We start from the raw sequence: 12842 nt of genomic DNA, 5'->3' as shown, positions 1-12842 counted from the left end.
GATAAAGTTACAGTGTTATAGACCAAATATATTCAGGATAGTCTGATATATTACTTTGCAAAACCCAATTTTGCCTAATACTACTTTATTTCTTTGGCTTTTTGAAATATATTTCTCTTATTAATATACCTCTGCAATATATTTGCAAAAAATTATAATATTTATTGTTTATATACATTACATGTGATGTTAGAAAGCATACTAGAATAGTCATATAATACGTAAGTAAAAGAATAATTTTCATAGTATATAACAAGAAAGTTAAACATTATATAAAAATTATAATGTATAATTTATTGTAAATGTATTGTGAAGAATATATTCCCTGAATAAGTGATGAATATAAATACTTCTCCCCTCAAGGTCCCAAGGATGTATATTACGAAGTTATATACGAAGGTATATTATTAATATACCTCTGCAATATATTTGCAAAAAATTATAATATTTATTGTTTATATACATTACATGTGATGTTAGAAAGCATACTAGAATAGTCATATAATACGTAAGTAAAAGAATAATTTTCATAGTATATAACAAGAAAGTTAAACATTATATAAAAATTATAATGTGTAATTTATTGTAAATGTATTGTGAAGAATATATTCCCTGAATAAGTGATGAATATAAATACTTCTCCCCTCAAGGTCCCAAGGACGTTTACTAATTGTAAGTCAAATTAAATGTATGTACCTATATATTCCCTTTTGTAAACAGCTATAAATAATTAATATGGCTAATGAGAAATATTAACTATTTATTTTATATATTATGATATTTACATTATTTATATATTTAAACATGTTTCTTTCTAATGAAATCGTTTAATGATTCTTCAGTGTAGTATTTTGAATATTAGTAAATTATAAATAGCTACCATGATATGAAATATATGTAATTACAGAGAGTTGCTAGGAGACTGATAAAGTATTTACCAATGGCGCCTGAGGAGTGGTTGAGTCTTATTCAAAATGCTACGAAAACTGCAATTATCCAAGATGGTAAGATAATTTAAAAATATACTAATGTCATATATTTAAAGCTTTCGTTATGTGTTGAACTTTTTTGTGTAAGAATTATTCAAAGATTGCGTAAATGTAAAGATTTTTAAATGTACAGTTTAAATCTATAGTTTGAATGTACAGCTTAACCTTCAAAATGTTTAATCAATAAATACTGTTACTTGAAATTTTATATTATACGTTTGTTATTGATAATTTTATGGATTAATCTCAAATTTTTCTCTATAATTGAATTATGTATTATATGTAAAATTCATGTACATGTAATGTAAAATGTAAATATGCTTTACAAAATTACAGATATGAATGTGTCTAATATATGATTTTATTGACATTTTTATTTCTTTTGTCAGCTATTTAAATGTTATTTTAACATATTTGATGTATATAATTACATATGGTTACATAAAGCAATATTATACCTTCTTAAAATTATATCAAATGTAATGTTTTTACATATTTTTATATATAGGAAAAAGAAAAGTACATTTTTTAATGGAAGATGGTAGGGAAATGGTAGAAGAATACCATTTAGAAACAAATGTTGTAGTGCGGAGAGCATGGAAAGAAAAAGGTAAACTGGGACAAGATATAGGTTGGAAAATAGAAATTGGAGACCCTGAACCTAGGCAAAATGATATTGAAGTATATGGGATTCAGGAAAGTACAAGTGCTGTATGTAAAGTTTATTTTGCACAGTATTAGATTATATCATGTATCTAATATATGATCACCTATTTAATCTAAATACATGTTTGAATTTTCCAAAATATAATGAATAATAATCACTATTATATATATCTTTATAATAGCCATTTATTACAAGAAGAATTACAAAGACTGCACTTGAATGGCGCATAAGGAATTTGCCATATCCACAGAATGTATATAGTGTAACAGCAGAAGATGATAACACAATAACTGTTCGTACAACCAATAAAAAATATTTTAAAAAGATAATAGTTCCAGATTTAGAACGTGCTGGATTAAAAGTAGCACAAGACAGAATATCCTTCACGCATCAATACAGTACGCTAATTATTACGGTATGAGAAGTATCTGTATTTTTAATACATTTACATAATGAGACTGCAGACTTTTATGCAATATTATATTTTTGTGAATATAGGTCGATGGACAGGATCTAGATAGTGATATCATTTCATAGTAGTTTCATTTATTAAATATTGAGTATTTTGTATATTTTATATAGTTCTGTTTATTATTCTATGTATTTTTGTATCTTTAAATTTTTTATAAATGCATAAAAGTCTGCAACCTATACATAACTGTTATGTTTATCTTTTTTTTGTAGTATAAAAAACCACCTGCACTTCTGGAGTTGGAAAAAAAGGTATTAGATGAAATATTACAACTAAAAGCAAGAAAAGATGGTGATGTACAGTGTCCAACAAGCTAATAAAATTTTTTTTTTTCTAAAAATATTTTTCTATTTTGCTTGTCCACGGTCATATTTAAAAAATGAAGTTAAAGAAATTAAATTTCACATTATAATATTTATCATTAATATCATATAAATTGAACGCATTATTATATATAATTGGAAATTTGATTGAAACAAAAATTTATTGAAAAATTTATTTAAAAATATTAATCTATATAATTTTTATGCATATAGTAATCAAACGGTAAGTATTTTATTCTTTTTAATTTGGTTAAGAAAAATAATCTTTATAAATATTTTTTGTATGAAATTAATTTTTCAACGTAGCGACATTGCGCGCGCGAAAATCGAGAAATCGATAGATCGATCATTTATTCGTTCTACGTCGCGAGTACTATCGACTGTATCTGGCTACTATGTATGTGTGCCGTATAAACTGTGTTGGTGGTATTGCGTTTCGGTGTTATGCTTATAATTCCGCAATATAATATCTAAATAAGCAAAGAATATGATGAAATCTATACCCGAGAGGCAAGTATTATTTATTTTTTATTTTTTATAATTCCATTGAGTTTAATGAGGCATTTAAAACTATTTATTCAATGATTTAAATCGGAGGTCACATTGCATAGAGGTTATGTTATTCTAACTTTCCTTGTATTGTTTTTAATATTTCTTTTCTAAGTGATATTAACGGTAGAAATCTAATTGTGAATTAAAAGATTATCAAATGTGTTCAGGTTTATCTACTCCGTAGTCGCAATTAATACTAAATTTTTATTTCTAAATACATTTACTCGATGCGGTTTGTATGGTAGTTAACTTATCGGTCGAGAAACACATTTTTCTTTATTGTAAGGTAATTTCATAGACGGTACTTTTTTCTAATATTAATATATATTATATATATATATAGATATTAATATATAAACTAAAATACATTATTCCGATTGTATATATTAAATAAAATTTTTCAAATGCCATTATTGTTAAGTGTTAAATAATTTCAACTTCTGTTATCTAAAATTATCAAGAATGAATCCGAATAAGTGCTTACGCGGCGCTATTTCTTTTTGTTTAATATCATCTGTTTATGCTTATAGTTGTTCAGTGATATGTGTACTTATATGTATAATGAATGTATATTAAATAGACGAATAAATAAATGTATGTGTGTTCATATTTTACATAATTTAAGTGTGTTGTATCTTTATTCATTATTATTATTTTCTATCTTAGGTGGTTGGAATATAAACCCTATGGCACAGTGATCAGTGGTACAAAAATTCTTCCCTTTAAAGTTCCATTAAAAGAGGTGAGTGTTCTTGTTAATAAACAATTGAAATTTGTAATTAAATATGCGTTTCGTACCTTTTTCGCACATACTTAACTTTTCGTTTCTAATAAATTTACAAACTGCAATGTTCTCGTCAATAAGTTTACTAATTATAAGTGGAAAATATGTAATATAGTTATATGATTTTTATAATTGCAATTGCAAATGTAATTAAAAATTTACCGTTTAAGTATGTTTGAAATTTGATTCAAATGTTTTTTAAAGGGTTTTACTCAATATCTTTATTTATAGTAATTCAGATATAGTTTGTCTTTCTAACAACCTATAATTTTTTTATGCAATATAGAATACAAACTGTAAAATACACAAAATTAAAAGATAAATAAAAATTTGTGATTGAATGGAATAATTAAGTTATCTTGCAATTGAAATATTTCTTGCATTAGTGAAATATTAATAATTAAAATATACAATTACCATCAGAATAAGCAGAATCAAAGTAGAATAAGATATGTATTAATTGAGAAATTTTGTCTTGTTAAATATTTCGAAATTTGAAGCTTAAAGTTTCTTTAAAAGAAAGTTAGAAAAATGATTTTATTTGCAAATCGTGTTTTTAGAACCGTTGCTGTTAAACGCATGGTCGATGCCGTCGAAGTCGCTTTACTGTGTTTCTTTTTCTCTTACCTTTCATAGTAAATCAAACATCCTCTTCGCGGGGGTCGTGGCGGCTTCGAAGCTGAGATAAGATCGCATCGAATTCCAGAAATAGAGGATACAGTGCCGGTATCCATACGCGTTGGTGCGTCTCGTACGACTTAGGTATGCGTGTACACGTTCCGAGATACGTGGCACGGGCCACCGTGAAATCGATGCATGCCAGTGGTATAGAAACCATTTTTATTTACAGTAACATTGATCGATACGGTACAAATAATGAGATATGTGATAAATTAATATTTGAGTCCCTTTCATAATGATTTAATAAATGATAATTAGACTGCTAATATTTATGCAAATTTATTTTTTTACAAATACAGCTACTCACATTCAGTATAGTATATTAGACATATATAACATAGATGCAGACAATATTTAGAGATATAGATAACATATATCTGTTGCTTTGTATAAGAGGATGATTTAATTATCGTGTTGTATATTCTATGAAAATATGAAGCATTTATTGTAGCTTGAAAATATGTAAATAATTCTTTGTTAAATACTTCTATTGTGCGGTTAAATGTTGTTGTTGAATTGAAAGAAATTGCTATTGATAGCACTGTGTACGAATATATAATTAGAAAAATGAAACCTAGATGTTGCACTTATTAAATATTAACTATTCATTTTATATAAAAATAGAAAATGAAACTAGGAGTTGATTTAAAATATATATACTAGGTGTGAAAAAAATGTGTGTGTTCGTTGGATAAAAATTGGTTCTATACCACTGGTGTGGCATTGGGAACGAGGGAGGCTTGTTTGTCGATGGACCGTGTTAGTAACGGTAAGGTGGGAAAGGCACCTCCGTGAGATCTGGTATCGGTCCAAGCCAAATTGCTGTATTGTTGCATGTTCTGACTCCAGCGTAGATATAAACAAGCTTGATGTATGCACACACTTCGTTCGATACGCGCGGCAGTGCTTTTTGGATCGTGAATAGCCCAGCTCGATTGTTTGCCTAGTAGCTGAACAAAGTGCGATCGTCGCTCCCATGCTGGTTGCCGCTGTGTGATGTATGTATCGCAGTCGTGCTGTGATCTAGCGGCATTCACTGAAGTTTGTTGATTTTCAGGATACGTATACGTACGTGATTCAGTGACATCTTTTCTTCGTTTTTCTGCTTACTTTTATTAACGTAACGGTTTTTAGATTGTATCTTTATATCGAAAGATCTGTAATTTGATTATGGACAATTTCAAGAGATACTAGGAAATAAAAATTGTTTGATATATTAAATAATATCTTCAATTGGTACTGATGAATAATAGATAATGTAAAGAATGTCTGGGTTAAGTTACCACTTAAGCCACTTTGATTTAGAATACTTCGTCTTAATTTTTATTTTATATCTTGTGTAATACATACTATCAAAATACAGATTAGGATACTCTAAAATTAATCGATCAAACTATTATGGTTACGCACCACTCGATAGTTGAGGGTTCATATACAAACAAAAGTATCGAATGAAACAATTTTGAAGGTATTTCACCTAAACATAAGAACTACCTGCCTTTGGAATTGAGAATGACTGTATAGAGACGTTCATTGTGGACTTGAGTGTTTTACAGATGTAATGAAAAGTGGTATCAACGGTGAATAGATTTCCATGTGAAAATCGGCGTTAGCAATCGGATACGCACGGCTGGAGACGAGTCAGGAGGGCACCGCTATTCCCGTTTGTTTCCAGTCATTTAATTTCCGTCTAACTCCAAGCGAACCGGTTTTTCTCGTCTACCGACGTCCCCTGGACCAACAGCGGACAGTTGCAAATAAGTTCGGAACCTTTTTGGCCGGGATTGACCGCTATGCATATAGGCGTGCATGCATACGCAAAATAGGAGGGTGCCCCGACTAATTGATTCTGGCGTCGCGGGCATTACATAAAACAAGTCGAAGCGAGGGCCAAGAATTGGAGTTGGGTTGATTGGGCCCGTTGCGCCGGCCGCGGGGGGCCACTCGTTAATAGGGCCCTGAAATACCCGTGTGAGCTCGTGGCCGCGTGTGCTTTTGCTCTCTCTTTCTCTCTTTTCTTCTTCTTTCTTTTCCTTCTCTTCTCTCCTCTCCTCTCCTCTCTTCTCCTCTCTTCTCTTCTCTTCTCTTCTCTTCTCCTGTTTTCGTGTTCGTGCCCGTGCTCGTGCTCGTGCTCTGGTACTCGTGCCAGCACCCATTCTCGCTCACCTCTGCGTCTTCAGACCGCACGACGGACCGCTTCTTCATCTTCTATAAGAACGTGTAACAAATATCGGCTCACACGAAACGTGATACCGTCTTCGCCGACACGCTGTACGCTTTCTACCTTTCTCTCCCCCTTTACTTTCTTTTCTTTTCTTTTCATTTTTTTCACTCCGGACACCGTCCTCGATGAATTTAAGCCGATAACCCCTAGTCACCATATACATTGTAAAAGATGCGCTTTAAAGTCGATTTTAATTTTGGATTGAATTTCGTACGCGTGTAATTTGCCAAGGAATCGGTGGATGGAGGATGCTTGTCGAGAATCGCCCTGGAAGCTCGCTTCGCGATGGCTTAGCTTTAGGCTAACGCGGCCTTGGCTTTTAAGTTTTACGTTGTATGTACGTACTTGTCATTGTTTGACACTACTGTTCTTTTACACGATCGATGCTATAATTCATGCATTTAATGTACTGCATCTCCTTCGTCTTTCCTGTAATCTTCTATCATCTAATCTAATCAATCGCTTGTTGATATTATTGCTTATTTAATTTTCCGTCAATAGTTCCAGTTAGCGTTTATGATAGTTACTTGTTGAGGTTGAGTTTGTCGTATAAACTTTCTTTTCTTTCATTCTTTGCATATTATATTTATTATTATTTCTATTACGTTTCAAACGTGGGGTGGAAGAAGAGAACGGTAATAGAGGTACTAATAATTAATATTATTATACATGCAACTTTCCTGTGAATTATTCTTATATATTCGTTACAATCAGGTAGTTCGATTAACTCGAACGAGGGTTGTGATTCCTTCCATTAACAGTGGGAACACATTTACTAATATTTTACTCGTTGTACGAGTACGAGTAGTCGTGCTAATTTATTAGAATTACATAATCAAACCACTGTTTGATCGAATTTGCGATAAATTTAATATTTCACATTTATCCACTTAACTCTGCTCGTCTTGTATATTACGAGTTTCATAAGGCTTATTTATCGTGGGAAAAGATGCAGCACGAAAGATAAATGACTAAAAGATGAAATGATAGACATGGTTATACACGTGTTACTTGCAGTATGTCAGCAGCGAAGAATATTGAAATGTTTTCATCGCTCGTGCCGATGTTTATCGCTTCGAAAGTTCTGTTTTCGTTTGCATTTCATAAAGTGGGTGTAGATACTTGCTATGTATACGCGAATCTTTCATTCAGCACGTTGCCATTTAATATTACAGTGAAAAATAAATATAAGGTAGGACGCTCGTTATTAAAATTAACAACAATCGTACATTTAAAATCAATTTAATGTTAATTGAATTAATACTATTGAAAGTGGAATGAATATATATATATAATGAATTGTATTGTATGATGGATAGATTAACAATAAAGTAAAATATGTATAGATGGAGATAAATTTTCTCATTCTTTAGCACAAAAGGAATGATATAAATGTTGGAAATCAGAAGGCAGATAGGCGCACGCACACACAGACATACATATCGGATCGTATAGTATTCCTTCATTCTTACCATTCCATGCAGTTCAGCCAGAATACCTGAGATTTTCCCCTGAGACCGTTCAACCGCAGTAGGCAAATTCTGCATGTTGAAGAAGAATATTAATTTCTGACTTAAGTTCAGGTTGGAATCCACTCGAAAATGGATAGGTTGTCTTCGTGGGTGATATCTGTATTTCAACCCTTGGAAATCTTCAAAATTCAGATCGCTATCGTGTTAACTTCTCGGTTACATTCAGGCTAACCACCCTCGTTGTTTTCACGGAGGTAAAAGTCACTTTGCTTTGTCTCGAGAAATCGTGATTTCGTGTATTTTGTCACAAACCTTGTGTATTACAAGAAAATATGATTTATCTATTTTATCTATTTAAATAAATCTGTGTTGGACGTATTTTTTCTCCTGCAATAATTCATAAATTAATTAGATTATTTCAGATAATAATTATCAATTGTATCGGTTGAAATAATTCATAGAAACGGGAATGAATATAGTACGGGTAACATCAGTCACGAATCTTCCTTTTTCCTTCCTTCTTTCGAGAATTATTAGGTTGTCCGAAAAGTTACTTTCGTTTTATAAGAAAATAATAGACGCACAATGTTTTTTCTTTTATATTAGTTTATTGAATTATGCACGAACATAATAATAGAAATAGAACGAAATGGATCATACCTAATTCAATAAAATAATATAAAACAGAAATTGTTGTTCATCTATTATCACCTTATGAAACGAAAGAAACTTTTTGCGTAACCTAATACTTTCCAATACTCTGTTGCTAAACTAACGTTGCTTTTAGTAGTTTGTTCTACTGCTTTAATATAATTTGATTTGAAAAACTCCATTCTTCGATATATATAAATTAAAGAAGCTCGCTTGACGGATGATCTATGATAAAATTAGCATGTTTCTTGTAAATAACTTCGTAACGTGGATACCTTCAGAATGAAATCTCCGTCAATATTTATGATGCGAACCTTTCTTCCAGAGGAATCCATGTAGATATACGATTTAACATGCGCGATGATTTGTCTGATTAATAATACAGGCTGTAATAATTCATAAAGTTTTTACACCATGCGATTTGCTCGTAGCCGAGGGATCGTCGAACACATAAAAATCGAAGAAACATTAAAAATCTTCAAAATTACGCGTCGAAGACATCGAATTAATTTGTCAGGCATACCGAAACCATCATTCACCGCTGCCATACGTGATATTTTGCTAGCGCATGTCGCACAGCACTGCAAACATTTTTTTCAGTTATGATTTATGAACAAGTCCCTGGCAAACTTTGTAGTGAAGAATGTATTCGTGTCATGGTCCGGACTTCGTGTTTCTCGGACTTTTTGGCTTTCGTTTCGTTCTTCTTCTTTTTTCTTTTTTTTTCTTTTTTTCTTTCAGCGAAATGTTAAGTAACGGGCTTCGACGATGGTAATCGGTTTGTTCACTGTCGGAAGTAATAAACGGCGGTATTGTGCCTTGTCGTAGACGCTAATCTCGCGGGCAAACACACGATTTCATGGTGGAGGAATTATGGTTGTGCGCAACTTTTATCCCAAACTTTCGAAATCTGTCCGAATACAAACATCGTGCTGTCCATTTACAAATCTAGGACGGGCAGGAACTTTAACTTTCCTGATATTGAATTGCCGAACATTTTTTGACACCTAACATTTTTTAATTGCTAAAATGGGTGTCCTTTTAAGCGAGAATAAGGTCATACTTGATTATACTAATGGTATTTTAAAATCATGGCAAGCTGTTAAACGAGTAATTCTTTCGTTGTGCAATTAATCTACTGAATTAAATAACTCAATTTATTGCCATCACTTCGAATTATCGAGAAAGAATTCGTAAAAATATGAAAGTATTTTGAAATTTTCATAAAAAATCTCCATTCTACATCGTCTGTAAAAGCAGGAAGACAGAAGGACCTTCTCAATGGAACTTGATAATAACTTCCTTGTTTTTTATCAATGTCGTAATCTATCTCGTACACATTATACAAAATACGATTATCAGCTAATGGTAAAATAAATCTAACAACTTCAATTAATATATCAGAAGAAACTACTCGAAACTTGCACGACATTGTTCAAGCCACGTTAAATCAACAATGCGTAGATTTACTCGTTTTATACCACCTTCTCGTTCGACACTCGAGTGGATACATAATTTACCACGACTATGTTCATATAAACATGCTCAATCTCCGAAGAGCTTTATTTATTTAGCCAGTATTCACGTGTTTATTAATTCCCGCGATTTTTCGATTCTGGCGTATTCTTTGAACAGATCTATTGGCTTGCAACGAGGTGGGCCTGATGTCCTATGTTATTAAACGATGGTAAATGTTTGTTTAACACTCATGGTGCGGAACGATGAGTACAATTTCCCATCTTCCCATAGCCGTAGAAGGGAACCTCGCGAAAGGGATGAACGCCAAAGACTGGGCGAAAGAAAGAGAAAAGGAGACGGCGATTGTAATTTATGCCGAAGTTAGCGAGCAACTTCGATGACTTTGTAAAATATTACTGATCCCCGTTTCGGAGATCTTATCTGGCTCCGACACCGCGCTCCGTTTCGTCGGAACGCCTTCTTTCTCTTCTTCTTCGTCTTCTTCGTCCGCCTCTTCTTCTAGCAGGCTGGCGCCTGTAAGGGGATCGTGCGTCACGTCGAGAGACCCACTGCGCTACAGCGATTTTGCTCTCCAAGTTCCACGACGATCGACACCGAGGAAACCATATAAACATGTCATTCGTTGATAGAACTTGTTCGCCTTACATAGCTCTTCTCTGTGCTGTCGCGAATCTCTATACGCAATCGTCGTCGAACATTTATAGAAATCGAGCGATGGCTGAAGGAACAAGAGATATCGTAAAATAGTTTTATGTATTGAGGAGATCAAGTTCTAATATTTTCGTTTGCTAGTAAAGAAATAAAGCTGAGTGAAAGTACATGTAGTTAAACGGAACTTTACTTAATGCATGATTCATGAAATTTCGACTGATTGAATCGATTTGTTTGAACACGAGCTGCTATTACGCGAACGAAAAATCATGGATATCGAGAGAAGTAGCGGGCTACTGTTCCAAGAACTCCAATTAACCAGACCAATAAAGGATACTGGGATAAAATGAGGAATCTAAATTGTTTTATTAAATTTTGTATATGAGTATATTTCTACCTGAACATAGGCAAACATTAATTTTGACAAGATCATCTACAAATTTTTAGCGATTGTAAAGGACAGAAATGTGAAAAATCGGTCATTTTATGCGAAAATATATAAAGTATACAAGATACTCGTTATAACTTTTAATAAATAAAAAACAAACGTCTCTGTCTAACTTCTATTTCTTCGGTTGTACTCGTAAAAGTATAAATTTGCATAAAAACAATCGTATGGACGTCTGACTACACGAAACATGATAATACATAAAATGACACCGCTATGTATTCATACGAGGGAAAGATTCCGAGTTTTATACGTGTCCAGTGTAAGGATAAAAAAGGCAAACGTTATAGAGGGAGCTGACTCGGTGACTAACGTGAAAGTAGGTAACAAATTGACGAAAAGATAGTAAAAGTTTTTGTCGGGTCCCAACGCGGTCATCGCGTGGTTCCAGGTGTGGGTGCCGAAGGGGGTGGTCGAAATATAGGGTTTTAGATGCTGTGGGGCAGAGCGGAGCACGCCGCGGAGGACACTTTTGTTTCGTACTTTAGTGTCACGCTGTCCCATCCATCGCGTTTCATCAGATATGGTAGCTGGGCCACAGCCTATCTCTGCTAGATGAGATGGCGAGTGTCCATCTCGAGGCCCTCTCTTTCCGGGAACCCCGCGGAGTAAAGGAGATCTCGCAGTAGCCAACCTTATCTTCCTGCCCGATCGTGTTTCGCCGTTTCTCTTATTTTGCGAGCCATCGTTACGCGCAGGTACTATGTACTTACTGCCGTATGTGGGTGCGTGGTCTGTTGCATACGCGTGCAACCAATCCGCCTGGTTGATGTTTACCTGCTCACGGATATTGCGTTCTACGAAATCATTACAGAGGTGGAATCATTACCTAGAATTTGCTAAGTACTTTCTTTTCATAATTACGCTACTATGTGTGTATGTGTGTGTATATGCCGTGTTATACGAATATTTTTTGCATAACTCTAGGAAGTTCAAAACGTTAAAATATTGCGCTCTTAGAAGTTAAACCTTTTTTTTTTTGCTTCTATCTTGAAGGCTTATTCTGTTATTCAGATATTCTGTTATTCCATTAACTGGTTTAATTAAAAATTAGATGATAAAATGGATTAGAAGTTAGTAGACCTAGTTAGGCAAAATTCAATTTATAATATGCAGCATAAAAATTGTACGATGCATTGTATATAAAATATGTTTATGTGTGGATAAGTAACTTCTTATGTTCAAAATATTGACAATCCAGCTTGATTTCCAATCCAAGAGCGTGATATTCCATAACATTAAATTGTTGAGTTTTATAATACAAAAATAAATCCTTTGGTATAATATTCAAATATTCCATATAACAAACTGTGCATATAAAAATCCTTTATTTTACTTTACTTTGATCGATTCTGGCCGTTTGACAGAGATAAGAAACTCGCGGTTTCCACGGTATTCAACAGTCTGATATAAATTCGTCCAAAGAGAATAGATCCTGGAATATTGCTT

At 33.0% G+C, this 12842-nt stretch overlaps 2 protein-coding genes across 2 annotated transcripts in view; both read left to right on the top strand.

The window, feature by feature from the left end:
- Positions 1-857: 857 nt before the first annotated feature.
- On the top strand, positions 858-2470 carry LOC100645514 (protein DPCD). The gene is made up of 4 exons (XM_003393314.4): positions 858-1004; positions 1498-1700; positions 1838-2071; positions 2341-2470. The coding sequence occupies exons 1-4, from the start codon at positions 941-943 to the stop codon at positions 2443-2445; spliced, it is 606 nt and encodes a 201-aa protein (XP_003393362.1). The 5' UTR covers positions 858-940; the 3' UTR covers positions 2446-2470.
- Positions 2471-2606: 136 nt separating this feature from the next.
- Positions 2607-12842, top strand: part of LOC100650949 (RNA/RNP complex-1-interacting phosphatase) — a 49521-nt gene continuing 39285 nt past the window's right edge. The window contains exons 1-2 of the mRNA XM_048404844.1: positions 2607-2961; positions 3670-3745. Coding sequence (XP_048260801.1) covers positions 2939-2961; positions 3670-3745 — 99 coding nt within the window. The 5' untranslated portion in view covers positions 2607-2938. The remainder of the gene's footprint in view (positions 2962-3669; positions 3746-12842) is intronic.

Source organism: Bombus terrestris, chromosome 1, assembly GCF_910591885.1.
Source record: "Bombus terrestris chromosome 1, iyBomTerr1.2, whole genome shotgun sequence".
Classification (NCBI taxonomy): Eukaryota; Metazoa; Arthropoda; class Insecta; order Hymenoptera; family Apidae; genus Bombus; species Bombus terrestris.
The sequence above is the reverse complement of the archived record's forward strand: the minus strand, read 5'-3'. Positions and strand labels throughout refer to the sequence as shown.

Excerpts from the sequence above, each read along its gene's own strand:
- LOC100645514 (XM_003393314.4), top strand. The coding sequence starts at position 941 with ATGGCGCCTGAGGAGTGGTTGAGTCTTATTCAAAATGCTACGAAAACT. Across the intron at positions 1,701-1,837 it reads TTCAGGAAAGTACAAGTGCT|CCATTTATTACAAGAAGAAT; the intron begins GTATGTAAAGTT and ends TCTTTATAATAG. Across the intron at positions 2,072-2,340 it reads ACAGTACGCTAATTATTACG|TATAAAAAACCACCTGCACT; the intron begins GTATGAGAAGTA and ends TTTTTTTTGTAG.